The sequence below is a fragment of the Cnephaeus nilssonii genome, assembly GCF_951640355.1.
Source record: "Cnephaeus nilssonii genome assembly, chromosome: 6".
In the NCBI taxonomy this organism is placed as follows: Eukaryota; Metazoa; Chordata; class Mammalia; order Chiroptera; family Vespertilionidae; genus Cnephaeus; species Cnephaeus nilssonii.
The window spans coordinates 26,145,557-26,161,899 of record NC_137077.1 but is presented as its reverse complement, the minus strand read 5'-3'; the positions used below and the strand labels follow the sequence as shown (position 1 = coordinate 26,161,899).

The following is a 16,343-nucleotide window of genomic DNA, read 5'->3' as shown; positions in this document are numbered from 1 at the left end:
TTTCCTGTTAGAATTTCCACACCAGGATTCCTCATTTCTTGCAGACCAAAGCTGTCTTTGGCTGATGGGTGGAAAGAAGAAGTTAATATGAATAATGAGGAAGAAGGAGCTACATTCTACAACCTGCTATTTCACAGGAAAGAGCACCTTTGAGGCTTAAAAAAAAATCTACAGTATTTAGAAAAGTCACTTTGTGTTTCCATTTTCTCAGATTCCCCTGAATCATGGACTGCCCCCTGTAGAAAGCTGAAGATGTGCCTGTCCAGACTGTGCTATGTGCTGTGAAACGCGTGGTGATAGTCCTCACACTGCTGAGATCCAGGCTTACTCATTCCCATGTGCTCTGACACAAGGTCTTGGACTCAAACAAATATGTGTGCCTCAGAAATAGGAGGTGCTTCCAACTCTTTTCTTCTACACAAACCATGTCTGATTCTCCCCAATTTCTCCAAGAAAAGGAAACAAAACTTCACAAGGAAATACTAAGTAGAATGCCAAGAGTCCTATAGGTAGAAGAGCCCCACTATAGACACTTAAATGCCCATAAGACAAACAGATCCATTGCACCCACCATACTGTGGCCCAAGTGGCATGAGAAACACACTAAAAGTCCCCTGAAAGTGAAATTCTGTTTCCAATCTCAGTCGTCAGCTTGCTTTCCCCTGCAGTCTCGACCACCTTGATTTTCAATGGTAGCTTCTCCCATAACCATGTTTGTTCACCTCAGTGCCTGCACCTCCTTTCCTTCATCTGTGCCTCCCGTCCTGAACTAGTAACTAAGAGCTGACATCCTATCTCTGAACCTGCAGATCAGACACTCCTGAGCCCATCCTGTTTATGATGTAACCTCATTCCAAGCGCTGCCCAGTGAGCAGGGACAGGACACCAACCCACACCTGCCACTTCCCTTGCCCCATCTACCAGAAGGCAGGGTCTGCTTTATTCACTCACCTCGAATTGAAGAGAAAATTTATAGTCAGAGTCTTTGGCCATATCCCTGATGTAGGCGTCAAAGTCGTCCAGTTGAACTGGGCTTTGTCAAACACAAAGAAAAGTATGTTTTAAAAACCCTATCGATAGGTATTGTTTAACTCTCTACTTCTAAACATGAACACTTTTCTTGGAGAAAATAGTTTTGCTTCTCAAAGGTTAGCACTCTGTTTTTTGTTGTTGTTTGTTTTTTGATTGAAGTTACCAGTCCCTACTATATTGTAATTAAAAAGAGAGCCATCTATATGAAGCATTCTTGAGATAGGAGATACCTTTAGATTTTTAATTTACTCCAGCAGTAAAATAGCATATACCTGCAAACTCACACACATACTCATATGTGTGGTTTCTAGAAAATTCTGGTTTATGGAAAAAAAATGGATTAGACCCTGCAGACTTGTAGGAGTTATGGGTTTACTTTACTTTCTATATGATCTTGGAGAGTTTATCTAACTCTTCTGAGCTTCAGCATTCTCAGCTATAGAATACTATTATCATACCACCTCACAAGGTTGCACCCTATATATCAAAGAACCTTGCTAGTTTAAACAAGCTTTACAAGTGTAAGAAATTGGGCTGCTGACTACGCTGTCTCCCCAGGACAGAGGCAGGATTGTGGGTGGAGCAATAGATCCAGAGAGGTGCCAGGGCCTCACTTTGAGAGCCATGCTTAGAGGTTTGCATATCTATCAAATGATATGCAGGTTCAGAGGTACCATCTAATAAGACATCCAAGCTTATGTTTCTACATCTGTAGCAAAAGTTCTCACCTCTTCTCTTTTTTTAAAAAAAATAAGGATTATGGCTTATTTCCTGTAGTTTTCCTTTATTTCTTCTTAAATATATTTTTATTGTTGATAGTATTACAGATATCTCCCATTCCTCCCTTCCTCTCAGCCCCTACCCAGCACCCCATGGCTTCACTACCCTATTGCCCATGTCCATGGGCTATGCATATCTATCTATATATAAAATGGAGAAATAGGCTAATTAACTGGGACGCCGTAACGGGTTGACTGGACAGTAGGAGGTTGCGCACACAGCGTCAGGGGCGGGGCAGCAGGGGCCTCCGTGCGCCTGCGCTGGAGGAGGCCTGATCAGCAGCGGGCCAGGGAGGGAGGCAGGGCCAGACCGATGACTGGAGGGTGGGCAGTGCCGTGTGATTCTGGGCTCCTAGTAAGTATTTAAGTTCTTTGATTTATCTCTTCTCGTCTCCCCCAACTCCATATTGAGGTATGTCAGGTTGTTCCATGCCTCCCTGCTTCGGGTCTTATTTTGTTGGTCAATTCATGTTGTTCATTAGATTTCACAAATAAGTGAGATCATGTGATATTGGTCTTTCTCAGATTGGCTTATTTCACTTAGCATAATATTTTCCAGGTCCATCATGCCGTCTCCAATAGTTTTCTATAGCTACTTACTGTGCCTATACTCTACCTAGACTGACCTGCTCCTTAAGCTTCTGCAGCCTTTTGTCCTCTGCCACCTACCCCACGCCTTCTACTCTGTCAGGGTCCACATAGTTGACCTTTCTTTTAGTCTTATTGCAAGTTACTCAGCTTATGTCATCTACGTGTGGCCTTATATCTTCATAGCAAATACACAGTACTTAATAGCCATTTGTTTAAAGTTGTTCATTAGCTAATCTGATAGTTAACTTATTTTACTAGATTTTAAAGGCCATTATACCTCCCAGATAATACATTTAAACTTTAATGGTTTTTCTTAATAACAATAACATTAATGAGTTATATGCACCTAAAATATTTACATATGTTATGTTGCTTGATTGATGGTAAGATAGACATGGCCAACATTACCCCATGCTCCAGATGAGAGAGTCAAGGCTAAGAGAATCAAGGGAGAAGTCCAAGACCACGTGACTACTGAGCCATGCAACCCTGGCTGGAGCCCAGAGAGAAGGATTCCTGGTTAAAAGCTTTTATACTTCAAACTTGCCATCCTTCCCCCAAAATGGCTCAACGTGGGAGCATCAATAGGGACAGCAAGTCAGAGAAAATATTTAGGGGTTAGAAAAAGCAAAAGCAGGAAAGGAGGGAAAAGAGAGACAGAGAAAGAACCAGGAAATAGAAGTATGAACATCAGGGAGAGGATGATGAGGAGAAGGATGAGAAAAAGGAAGCTGGGAGAGAGCAGAGATGAGCAGGTCAAAGATTTAGAGGGAAAGGAGGAAGGAGAAGGTGAAGGAAAGGAGTGATGGGATGAAGATGAGTGGAGATGGGAAAGGAGAGCCAAGGGGACATGGTGGTTGGGGGCATTTGGGGTGAAAGAGAAAAAGGTAAAGAAAAAGTAAATAGAAAGTTGGGGAGGGGGGTAGAAAGCCCCCCAATACATGGTTTTTGGAGAAGGAGATAGGATTGGAGGGAAAATGAGAAGAAGGGAATGAGGAAGCTGGTTTGATGCAAAGTTCTGGCTTGTGGGCAGTTTCCACCACTCCTAACCTCTACGGAAACTTCTGTCCACATCCTGCTTCTCCTTCTCCTCTCTGCCTGGGCCTTGGGAGGAGCAAACCCTGATGGAGTCTCCCTTTTTGGTTCTGAGACCCTGTCTTTTAACTGCTCTAGTCTATGCCTCTCTATCTCATTTAACAACCCAATGGATAATTTGGGCAACAAAGTCTTTCTGTTTCTGTCAAATCATTCCTTCCAGGTGACAGTAGCTCTCCTCTCTTTAGGCCAGTCTTGTGTCTCCTATATCACTTGGTATATGCCAATGGATGCATACTGATTTGAAATAGATTTAGGAAAAAATTATTCTGTTATTTACATGTGCTAAAGTACTATGTAAACTGATGAACAAAAATAGATCCAGAGACAGAGAAACATTAATCAGAACGTCAAACCTCAGGGAAGGTAGGGGACAGTGGGGGTAAGGGGGAGAGATAAACCAAAGAACTTATATGCATGCATATAAGCCTAATCAATGGACACAGACAACAGGAGGGTGGGGGCATGAATGGGAGGTGGGGGGTAATGGGAGAATAAGGACACATATGTAATACCTTAATCAATAAAAAAATAAAATAAAATAAATAAAATAAAGTACTATGTCACTCAAGGCTATATAGAAATATTTTTGCATCAACTTTTCTTTTGTATTATGTGCTCTGTGACTTTTTCCTCGTTGGCATAGATGCCATAGATCTGGCTGGAACCCCTAATTGCCTCAGATTAATTCACCAATATTCTATCCTGGGCAAGTATCAAGGATGAGCTCTATTTATAGATATTCCGCTCTTTATATGCACAGTTTAACTGAAGGCCTGGAGGTGATCATCTAATTAGGCTTTTGAAATCAACTGATGGCTAATTTTCACCCATCAGAATCTTAATTCTTACAATTTAACAGTTCAGTAGATAAGGAAAACCACAGGCTAGCAAGAGCAATTGTCTTTTTCTATTTATTACAAAGATTTCCTGAGGCAGCACTTCTCAAAGCATTTATTATAACATCAAATCTAGTAAAAGCCTCTCTCTGCAATAAGCACAGAACTTCAAAGTACAAAATGACAAAGGTTTTTGTAAAATTTTGATGTGGCTAAAAATTAATTTTTTTTTATCAATTTAGAAAAACATTTCCTTCAGCAAGACTTTGATAATTCTTAACAACCTATTTTTTTCTCAGATGTCATTTGGTGATAATATTTTTTTTTAATTCCTGATATGGTTTCTGTGATACACCCACCTTAGTAGTCATGCCCTCCATATGTGCAAACACACCAACACATAATATCTTAGCCATTTTAATATACAATTGCCTCTTTCTTTCTTTTTTTTAAAAATAATTGTAAGAAGTTTATTTGAGCCAAAATGAGGATATATGCCTGGGAGCAAGATCCCAAATGCTCCTTGCCTCTTTCTTAAGCATCCATTCTATTTGAAAACAAGCAATCTTTTTAATTTGTAACATTAACATCATTATGAAGAACATTTTTAAATAAAATATTTAGAAATGAAATAGTAAGAAACACTTACTGCATTACATACTTAAAAATTGATGAGACTAGACTTTAAGTGTGCTCACCACAAAAAGAAAATGATAATTATGTTACAGATGGAGATGCTAGCTAATGTTAGAGTAGTAATCATATTGCAATATATAAATCTGTCAAGTCAATACAGTATACACCTTAAATATGCACAATGTTAAATATCAATTATATCTCAAAAATGAAAACACTTACTTAGTCAGTTTTCTCTTCTTTAAACCATTTTTACTCCTGAGAATTAAAAAAAGAGACAAATTTATCTGGGCAAAAGAATTGATTAACATAATGATTAAACTTGAAGAATTTTAAACAATGACATCAAGCACCTCGATTTTATTTAATTTTCACTAAACATATCTCAAATTTGTTTAATTACTTTCCCTTAAATGAGAACATAATGATAATAATTTCAGATTCATTTTAAAAAACTCTATTAGATTGCAGGAACATACCTATACTTTATATTTAATATTTGCCAGAAACAGAAATCTGGAAACATATAATTTCTTGCTACTGGTGATTAAGTTGCTAAAGTTATTTTGTAAATACATAAAAATATCAACTGCCTTAATTCTCCCAGTTCTATAGGTAAGAAGTAAAGAACCAGGGAATAAGAGTGAGAAATAATGGTGGGAGGGAAGATATGTTGGTCTCTTAATTAAAACTAAAACAGCTTTTCTGGACATTTTTGTTGCGCATGTGAATTCGTGCTACCAGTGTTGGCTTGTGTCTTATATAATTCTACTATGGCATTGTTTATATTCAATTATAAACTAGCTTCTAAGCTGTTTGAGGAATTGAACCAATTACCTGCTTGTTCTTAATTCATTACTAGTCTGTAAGCTCAACTCAAGGTATGCTTCAGGTAATTACAAGGAGGTGCTTAGGGGAATAGTTTTCAACCAATAGGTAAGATACTAACTGATCTAGTAGCTAATGCTAAGATAGTCTGCTGAAGCACTTCATTATTATACTTTAATTTCTTACATAAGTAATACCAGGTATGATTGTGAGCAAATACTTTTTATAAGTATTTTCAAGGATCTTTGAAAATTGATGGAAGCACCCAAACTTTCAGAAAATAAACAATCTAGAGTAATAACTGGGTGTGATTTGAGTACCCTCGTGTGCCAAAATATTTATTTACATGGGAATTATGCATGCTTGGACACCTCCATTTCCAGAAAGCCTTTAGCAGAATAAAGCACCACTTTCTCGGCTTGCACAGCGCTTTACTCGCGGGGCATTTCTCACATTGTCTGACTGTCCATCCATCAGACTGACAGTCTGGCAGCTAGACCATCCCTTCCCCCAGAGCTGAGCACAGCTACTGGAACACATAGTGGGTGTTAAAATAAATGCTTATTTAATTCAGTTAAAACAAACAACTTTGCTATGTCACCCTGACCCTTTTACTTAATGATTCCATTAAGAATTTGATACCTGGACTCCTGAGGTCCCACTGGAGAAATGGGACTTTCGGATGGAGAGAAAGTAAGGCAGGACAGAAAACGTCGGGGCATGTCTGTAAGGCAAGTGGTGTTTCTGGTTTCAAGTAGTTTTTATTCTTCCCCAATTCTGAGGGAAGACAATCCATTCAAGAGTTCCTGTCCTCGTCCTCTCTTTGTCTTCTATACTTGGGATTTACGTAAAGGGAACAAACATTCCAGTTTTACGTTGCCTCTCCCTTATCCTCCCAAAACCTCACTGTAATACTGGGCAGAGCTGTACCATACAAGCATTTGGGAGCCTAAAGAAATGCCTCTTGAATATTCTCCTACTCAGCGCTTGCAATGGTAATTCAGCTAGCTTTAGGGTTCCCACAGTTACTTCATGTAGCAGAATGTGAGCATAGATAACTGATGGTTCTGGCAAAGTCAGGAGGCTGCCAGCATATTTTGTGATTGGGAGTGAAATTTTTAAAAAAGAAAGAAACCTTTCCTAACCAAACAGACTTTAAGGGAACCGGGGAAGAAACAAGTGTATGTGGGAGGGTGACACTGAATAAATTCAGTGCTGAAATATTAAGCTGCTACTATTCACAGCTGTGCAGAAATCTGACTCATGGAGGAGAGGCACTGGTGTTTCTTTCTATCTCATTCATTGACTGAATGAACTTTAAATCCATGCGAAATTCTACCACATGCTTTAAGATGACTCACTGTCATACTCTGATCATCATAATTGTAGGTCTTCATGATTGTGTACGACTCTCATTGTTACACCTAGATTTTGCTGAATTTCTATAGATATCCTAAGGCTATGGGACATGACAAAAGTACTGAATTATGAGACTCCACAGCAATAGTGATATAATTATCTAACACTTGTAATTGCTGTGTTCATTCTAAGACTAACCTCACGGGAAATTCATTTTTAAACATGTAAGTTAAGGCTTTGCTAACAATTTTAACTTCAGCACATTATGGAAAAAGCTACTGTGTGTGCATGTTACAATGAACATGTTGGGTGATGCTTAGGGTATCATCTCATTGCAAAAGATTTTGTGAATAACTGACGATAACCACCAGAAATATGGTATATATCCATATAGGATGATACACTTCTTTCAATTTTTTCCTATCATTTATGTTAGGTAAGGTTCAATGCCCCCATGATTTCAAGAAGCTAAGCTGCATTCTTTGTAAGTCCTTCATGGTATGACAGTCCTAGAAAGCCATCCTGATTGGAATTCATTGCAAAGAAGAATATAAAGCAATGACAGAGCATGGGATTCATGATGATTAAAAACAAAACCCCTCCCCAAGGTCTCGATACCCCCAATTTCCTAAGCACTACTTACTTTCTCATGAGCTAAATGGAAATCGCCCTCAAATCTTAAGAAAAGGTCTTTAGGATTACATCATCCTCTGAATAGAGCATGCAATAACCATGAGTAAAGCTGAGCATTTTAAAGTAAATGTTACTTCATGCTTACAATGTCAACGACTGTGGAGGACTTAGACCAGGCAGATGCAGAGTAGGGAACAGTATGAGGGTGAATGTGGAAGTAAGGAAAGAGAGAGTAATAACACTGAGTCCAGATAGACGATCTGAGATCATGAAAGTCAGAAATCGTGGCAGAATACAATCCTTAACTAAGCCAACTGAGCACTGTGGTTCGGCCACGAATCTGCGACCATCCTGGGAAAAGATTCCAGCAACACTATGAGAAAGAGAATTGATTTCCACACGAACCACTACAGACATCAGGAGGATTTTAGAAAACCAATAGGAACATATCTCTTTGTGAAGTGGGTAGAAGCTGGGCAGTGTTAGGAGGGGGGTGAGTTATTAGATGAAAAGTAGCAAACAGCAGGGAATTCGGGCGGCTTTCTGAGTACTGAGCTAAGCTAGAAGAAGGGTCCATGAATTTTACTTTGATATTTGCCATGGCACAAGCCTCAGGTTGAAAACATAGGTTACGATCAGTATATTTTTATTGATTGAGCTGTGTGTGTGCAGTTTACTGAAAGTGACAGAAAGCATGGGGCTCTATGTTTTGCCTTCTGTTCTTGCCTGGAGATAACCATTTCCTGTTTCAGGATTGTTTTTCTACAAACTGCTGAAGGGCTTTTACCCCTAACACGGGTCTCATGTTATTTGATGAGTACTATAAGGAGTGGACCTTGAAGTGTTGCTGAAATTTGATCCTGTATTCATCAGAGGGACCTATTAAAAAAGACATGCAAGCCCTGGCTGGGTAGCTCAGTTGGTTAGAACATCGTCCAGATACACCAAGGTTGGGACTTCAATCACTGGTCCGGGCACACACAAAATCAACCATTGAATGCATCAATAAGTACAAATCAAGGTCTCTTTCTCTCTAAAATCAATAAAAAGTTATATATATATATTAAAAAAGACATGCAAATAAGCATAGGCCCACCTGATATAAGCTTAAAATGAATGGTGGAAAATGAGAAAATCAAATAATTAAGCAAGGGACACATTCCTATAAAGCCGCATTCTAGTGCACTACTGTGACTTTCTGCGGCTTTTTATCTTAACTTATACTCCATTTCTAAAAAAGTAACAGTTCACATGGAGGTATGGCATGACACTCAGGTACCAGTCATTCAAGAACAGTAGCTCATCAAGTGCTTAGTTAATCTTCTTCAACCTCTATTTCCATAGCTCTAAAATGAGGTGACAATACCCTCTTCAGAGTAATGACAATAAGACAGTTAGACCTAGCTGGTTTGGCTCAGTGGATAGAGTGTTGGCCTGTGGACTGAAGGGTCCTGGGTTTGATTCCAGCCAAGGCCAATGCCCGGGTTGTGGGCTTGATCCCCAGTGGATGGGGGGGGAGGGGGAGCATGCAGGAGGCAGCCAATCAACGATTCTCTCTCCCTCTCCCTTCCTCTCAGAAATCAATAAAAGAAATATTAAAATAATAAATAAATAAATAAATAAATGAATGAATAAATAAATAAATAAATAAATAAGACAGTTATACAAAGAGGCTTGAACATGGCCATTTGCTCCATATTCATTAGGTTAGCATTCTTATACAAAAAATCAACATGGAGGCCCCAAATGCAGGGGGTAGTGCTCTGGGTTTCTCTACCTCAATGCATTTTTTCCTTCTTGGGAATATGGAACTCTGCAATGGATGGAGATGGGAAGGAACATGGAGAGAATCATTTATAAAGATGAGAGGCCATTGGATCGACTCAGGAAGAAACAAATGACATGGAAGGAAAGCATGCCAGAACATCACAAGAAGAAAGTTTAATTGGGAAACATTATTGTTAGCATCTTGGTACCATTCACTGCTTTAATTCATTTCACTGATGAATAATTTTAGATGCTGCCAACACATAAAAGAATTTTTCTGTTTTGTTTACTTCCTGAAAGCTAACTTTTAAAGACTGTGTTAGGTAAATAGTAAAAATTAAAATAAAAATCACTTACCAAGGATTAATATAAAATGCCAAAAGATAATCAGTCCAAAGACATGAAGGTAGCAGGGTTAGGAAAGCAAATATACTCCTACGCCTGTGAGCATTAATAGATAACAGACGTAAAGATGAAGAAGTGGCAAGAGTTAGTAAGATAAATTGTGAACAGACATCAGTACATTATTCACTGGAATCAAGTAAAATGAGCACCTTAATTACAATGAAATATTATTTCGTTCTGTGAAATTTAAACCTGAGGGCTGAAGTGCTATAATATTGTCGTCAAAATCAGTTTCATTCACACACAGCCTCTTATTGTAATCAGATTTTTTTCAATGTATTTTGTGTTAATTAGTCTGCTATTAGGTGATTACATTTCGTATTCAGTGAAATGAAGCGCTTAAATGCCTCATTAGTTATTTCAAGTCTTACTCTTGGATATTACCCTTGCAGTGCATAAGTATGTCTATTTTAAGGAACCTGTAAAATATCATTTGGTAGCTGTGGGAGGGAATATAAATGGTGAGTTTACATGTACCGGTCCTGGCGAAGACTCGAAGCTTTCGGGACACTTTCGTGCATTACTGTGACTTTCTACGTTAATTTTATTTTAACTGGTACACTGTGTCTAAAAAGTAACCCGTAACACGGAGGTAGGGCATGACACTCAGCTGCCATTCATTCAGGAACAGTAGCCTGCTCTGTGAGCTTAACCAATACTCAGCGGAGTGGGAGCAAAACTACTGAGTTTCACTTTAATTTTCATTCCGACTCTTGGTTTAAAATCAATTTCAGATATTCCAACCAGTTGTAAGTTAGAACATTCATTAATGCAGATTTAAAAATATCATATGTTTGCATCGATAGTTGTTCTGAGAATTAGGGGGAAATGCTGTCGCCTTGTCACTTTAGTTTTTACAAATCTGCACCAAGATAGCTAATCTCAGCCCAAAAATGCTGGGCCTGGAAAACCTGTCTTTGCCAAGAATTGATGAGAATTTTCTGGATTTTATAAAAAAGCCCTGAAGTGAAGTCTCTTTTGCCTCAGTTTTCCCGTAACGGGTCTCACATATTTTATAAGCTGTGACTGGTTGTGCAGTCAATACACAGCTCTCCTGCGGCACGTGTACAAATGAATCATTTCCTACGTGAGCCGCTCACCACTGCTCTGTGACTGGACCATTTTTAAGGATGGGCCAGCCGGCAAACAAACATCAGGGAATTCGTCTCTTCATCTTGCAAAACGTGGTAATATGTTTGAACAAAGCTAGAAATGTCTCCTAACTTTTCACCATCAAGGGTTTATGAATTTCTCTCTCTTCACCGGTGAACCAGTCACATTTCAATAGCAAAATTCCATTCGGACTAAAGTTTAAAAACAGCGCAAAAGCATCCTATTCCAACTAGACTTTCAACCAGAGTGGGCCTCAAGTAGATAGGTGCCCACTCAGGGAGGTAGAATTTGTATTTTATATAGAATCCTCCCTCCCTCATTGATTCTGTAGAGTACAATTTCCAGTATCACATATCAATTTCTTTAAGATTAATCATTTTGGGGGATTAGTAAAAACAGAACAAAGATTACTTACCAAGAATTAATACGAAATGTCTGTGTTTAAATGTGTGTTGCACGGTTGCTTGCACAAAAGCCAAACTAGATCATGTAAGCAGTGCTGGCTTCAGCAAATGGTTACTTAATTAGCCGTGTCATTTGGTATTGATTGCCATGTATGGTTAATTCTCATGTATCCTTGTTAAGTATAATGTCAACCAATTTAATCCCCTGGAAGTGCTTTCTTCATTCTCAAAATACCTCCTCCCTCCAGGTCCTAAATACTCAATAAAGAAAAACGATGCCATGTTTTCTCATGGAACCTTCTTGGCTTTGATCTGCATTTACCCGGAAGTAGGAGTCGAGGGCCCTGGGCTGTATACTTCAGCTTGATGTTTGAACGGAGGTGGTGGCTCCTGTCCCCAGGCACTGAAAGGTGAGCTTAAGCAGAGATGCTGTCTGTGCCACGTGCTTCAATGGGGTTTCTTGTCATGCCGCCAGCCCCCACTTGTTCAGTGTAAGCCCTTCTTGGGCACAGTTATGAGCTGCTGGCCTAACTGATGATTTAGTCCTTTGTTTAATATAGTAAATGCAGAGCAGACTATGACACTTTTGCTACTTCATAATTGTATTAAACTAATATATACCAATATACTCTGTGCAGATCTGACCTTTGAAAGTCCACTGACAGAGAAATTCTGAAAAAGGATAGTCAGACAAAAACCATTTATCCCCCAAAGGTAGTACAACACAGCTTGGAGCACAAACAGCGTAGCTACGCGGTCTAGAGGCTTGTTCTGAAAGAATACGCACCAGTTGTATGGAAGCTTTCCATCCCTCTCCAAGGATGCAAAATTGACAAAAGTTCCTGCTCCACACTCCCTGTATGAAAGGAATCACAAAATCAAGGTGACTGCTTGATGGACCACTTTTTTACCACGACATATGAGTCTTTACCGGCTCATCATCATAACATTACATTTTAAAAAAGCTAAAATGAGTTCTATGGGGTTCTCTTTGCATAAAATGCAAAATAGAAAGATAAAGCAAAACAAAACAATTTTTCACAAGGTTGCACATCCCACAGCAAGTTGAGGCCAAAGGTTTCAGTTCACAATCCTTTCCAAAGGGCACTCAGGATCCTAAATAAATCTTTGAACTATTTGGGATTTAATATTTTTCACAAAGTAGGTTATAGCAACGGTTCTAGATAAAATGAAGGCTTGTTTTTTGTTTTTTTTTGGCTTGTTTTTAGAAAATATTCTTCATGGGGTTTTATTTTTTATAGCATATTGATTTCCTCTCTATAATGATGGTGGATCAAGATGTATTGTTTTCTTCCACCAAAAATTTCCCCTCATGTTGTGATCCCCATTGTATTCATCACTTGAGATGAGAGTAAAAGAATGATACATATTAAAACAGATAGGCCTGTGCAGAGACTCTTATCCAGAATGTTGCTTATTAATCTGCCAGCAGAAAATATTGTTAACCTTTTTTCTAGAATTGGAGTAAAAGGGTAAACATATTCTCATGCCTTCTCCATCTTTTGCTTTATATCATGCATAAATAACGTAGCTCACTGGGCTCATGCATCTCATTTTCCCTCTCCATGAAATTGATGGACTTATTCAGAATTGAAGCAGAGATTTTGACATTACTAGCACAATATGCTAATTCAGCTATCTTCCTGTTCTTATCAGATGTTCTAAGAATAATTTTCTTCTTTTGAAAACTACATGACTATATTATATCATATTGTATTTTGAATTACACATCAATTGACTTTCCTTTGTCTATTTCCTATAATATATAGGAATTTATTTACATTTAACTTAGAAGAAATTTTTTTACTCTCCAATTCAAGTGTTTTAAAACTGGGGTCCAAGAATGGAATTTAGGGCTCTATGAAGATATATTTAGCAGTTCCTTCAATTATTAAAGTAAGTAACAAGTCACAATAATATCATCAGTACTTGTGAGATTTGCTAACAACAGAAATTGCAGATATTTTTCCATAATGGATTTTCTGCAGGTATTGAAATATTGTCCATATCACTATGGGAAAATACAAGAATTACTGTACACTTACTAAATATTGTTACCTAATGCATTAATAAAGAAGCATACAACACATTTGTTCTTTTACATACTTTGATGACCATATTTTAACATAATTAGTTTCTTTTTCAATCCTATGTATTTTATTTTATGTACTTAAAAAGAAAGCATTTTTCTTGGAAGAGAGCCACAGTGTCATCAAACTGCCAGCGGATCATGGCACAGAAAATGTTAAGAACCTCTGTCCTAAAAACCAGCTGGCTGAAGCAGAACCACTTTTCCTAAATATTTTGCTGTATGCAGCATTGAGGATGCTCCTGCAATAACACCCTCATTAATACCACTACCCCCATTACCACATTACCGTCCCCTCCTCTATTGCTATTATGAGCTAGCTTTTGTTGCACACTCCCTATGAGTTGAGTATTATACTATGCTATTACTGCATTATTGCTCCTCACTATCCACTAAGGTAGGGGTTATTGTCTCCTTCTTTATTTAAAAATTTTTATTTATTTCAGAGAGGAAGGGGAAGGGAGAGAGAGAGATAGAAACATCAATGACGAGAGAGAATCATTGATCAGAGGCCTCCTGCACACCCCCTACTGGGGATCAAGCCTATGACCTCCTGGTTCAATGCTCAACCACTGAGCCACACCAGCCAGGCAGATATCCCCTTCTTGATATGCCCTGGCCTCCAGGCTACCTCACTCTTAGTTTTCCTCTCAGTCCACTGGATGTCTCGTGTCAGTCTCTTTTGCTGCTACCCATTTTTTCTCCATAAAAATCTTAATACTAGATTATTCTGATGCTTAATCCAGAGATTTCTTTTCTAATTTTCACTTCCTGGATTTCATCCCATCTACAGCGTTAACACCATTCATATACTAACAACTCCCAAATTTATATCTTCAATCCAGACTTCTCTCCTGAACACCAGACTTTCACGCTGCCTCCTCCACACCTGCACTTGCAGTCATCTCCAACGTAACGTTTTCCAAATTGAAGTCCTGATGTTCCCCCCTCCAAAGCCCTTTCATGTGGAATCCTATCTCAGTTTATTACAATTCCATCTTTTTGGTTGGTAGGGCCAAAAACCTTGGAGTTATTCTTGACTCCATTCATATCCATCCAACATGCAATTTGTTAGAAAATCCTATTGCCTCTCTGTTCAAGATATATCTGGAATCTGATCATTTTTCCTTACCCACCATTGCTACTCCTATGGGTTGAACTACTACGGTCTCGCTATTGCCTGGATTATGGTCAATGCTGCCTCAATTCTCAGGCCTGCTTTTGTCCTTGCCTTATTATAGCCTGTTTTACATAAAAGTCAAAATGAAAATGTTAAAATGTAAGTCAGGTATTTTTAATCTCCGCTTAAACTCGAATGGCTGCCCATTTACTCAGAGTAAAAGCCAAAGTCCTTACAACTGCTTATGAAACCCTATATGATCTGACATCACTCCTGCTGCTCCTCCATGCATTTCCTCTGCATTAGCCACTCTTGACTTCCAGCTAGTCTTTGAACTTGCTAGTCATGCTCCCGCCTCCTCTCTTGGGTGCACTCTTCCCCCAGATACCACATGATTAACTCTCTCATGTTCAAGTCTTTTCTCACATGTCACCCTTTCAGTGAGCTCTGCCCCATCCCAGAGCTCCTGTCCTCATATTCCCCATGTACTACCAATCTCTCTTACTCTGCTTTGCTATTTTTCTATTACTGTCTGCTAACATACAACCTAATCTTTTAACTTTTACCTTTATTACTTATTGTCTATCTTTTTCACTAGAAGACAAGCTGCCTGTTTTGTATACTGTTATATTCCAAGCACCTAGAGGAGTCGGACGCAAAATAGGTGTCCAAAGATACTTGTTAAATAAATGAATAAAGTTTCCGTGGGCTCTACAGGGACAAATAGGTTGTAAATCAAGATTTGACCCTAAGAAGTATGATTTCAGAACTCCATGTTCTAGCCACAGTGCTGTGCTACCACCCTCACTCTCCTTCTAAGATTTGTTCTAATGCCAACATTAAGAAGCTTGATTTTTATATTCTTGACTAATCACTTTTCTTTACTTTCATGTTATCCCATTTTTATATCCTTCCTGATACAAGTCAGTTCACACCTTTAAATGTATTTATTTATCTGCATCTCTCCAGCTAGGCTCTAAGTTCCTTGTGAACAGCTTGGATATTTGGATGTCTGATTTTTCTTTGACTATGCCATACATTTATTTAAGAATAGGTGAATGATAGAACTCTGAGAAAGAAGGATGTTGATTGATGACAAGTCAGCCAACTAACATTGGGCAAATATAAATTTGAATCAAATTTCCCAAACCCGGTAGTACTTAACTAGGTAACTGGTTTTGAGTGTGTGTGTGTGTGTGTGTGTGTGTGTGTGTGTGTGTGTGTGTGTGTGTGTGTTTTAAGAGAACTTATCATTGTTTTGATACTATAGGGACCACAGAAAGTTCTTGACAATGTGCTCTGATAAGAAATGCATCGGTAGTCAAAGAAACAGGGAATCATCAAAATCATAAATCAAAAGGCTCTTCTAACAGCAAGAAAAATGAAACTGCCTGCAACTCTGAATAATATGAACTAAAATGATGAGGGACTTTTAACGGACCTAATCACAAACTCTACAAATAATTTATCATAAGACAGCTTCAACAGAACTAATGAGGAAAGGGATTTTTTTCTTTCTTGTGGTCTCCACATATATTAACTTTTATCAATCATTCTGAGTAGGTATAGATTTTTCTTTTACTCCAAAACAACTTTGAAATTATCCCAATGTAATGTATGGGCCACTTAAAA

General features: G+C 38.5%; 1 protein-coding gene across 2 annotated transcripts in view; it reads right to left on the bottom strand.

The window, feature by feature from the left end:
• The window catches only part of PTPRO (protein tyrosine phosphatase receptor type O), a gene marked incomplete at both ends in the record, with an annotated part of 205,202 nt that overhangs the window by 24,638 nt on the left and 164,221 nt on the right, over nucleotides 1–16,343 (bottom strand). Inside the window, 4 exons of one of the 2 annotated variants that reach the window (XM_079773487.1) lie at nucleotides 952–1,033; nucleotides 5,195–5,230; nucleotides 9,917–10,000; nucleotides 12,269–12,337. In XM_079773487.1, the coding sequence (XP_079629613.1) occupies nucleotides 952–1,033; nucleotides 5,195–5,230; nucleotides 9,917–10,000; nucleotides 12,269–12,337 (271 nt within the window). The remainder of the gene's footprint in view (nucleotides 1–951; nucleotides 1,034–5,194; nucleotides 5,231–9,916; nucleotides 10,001–12,268; nucleotides 12,338–16,343) is intronic. The other variant, XM_079773488.1, reaches the window with a different exon arrangement.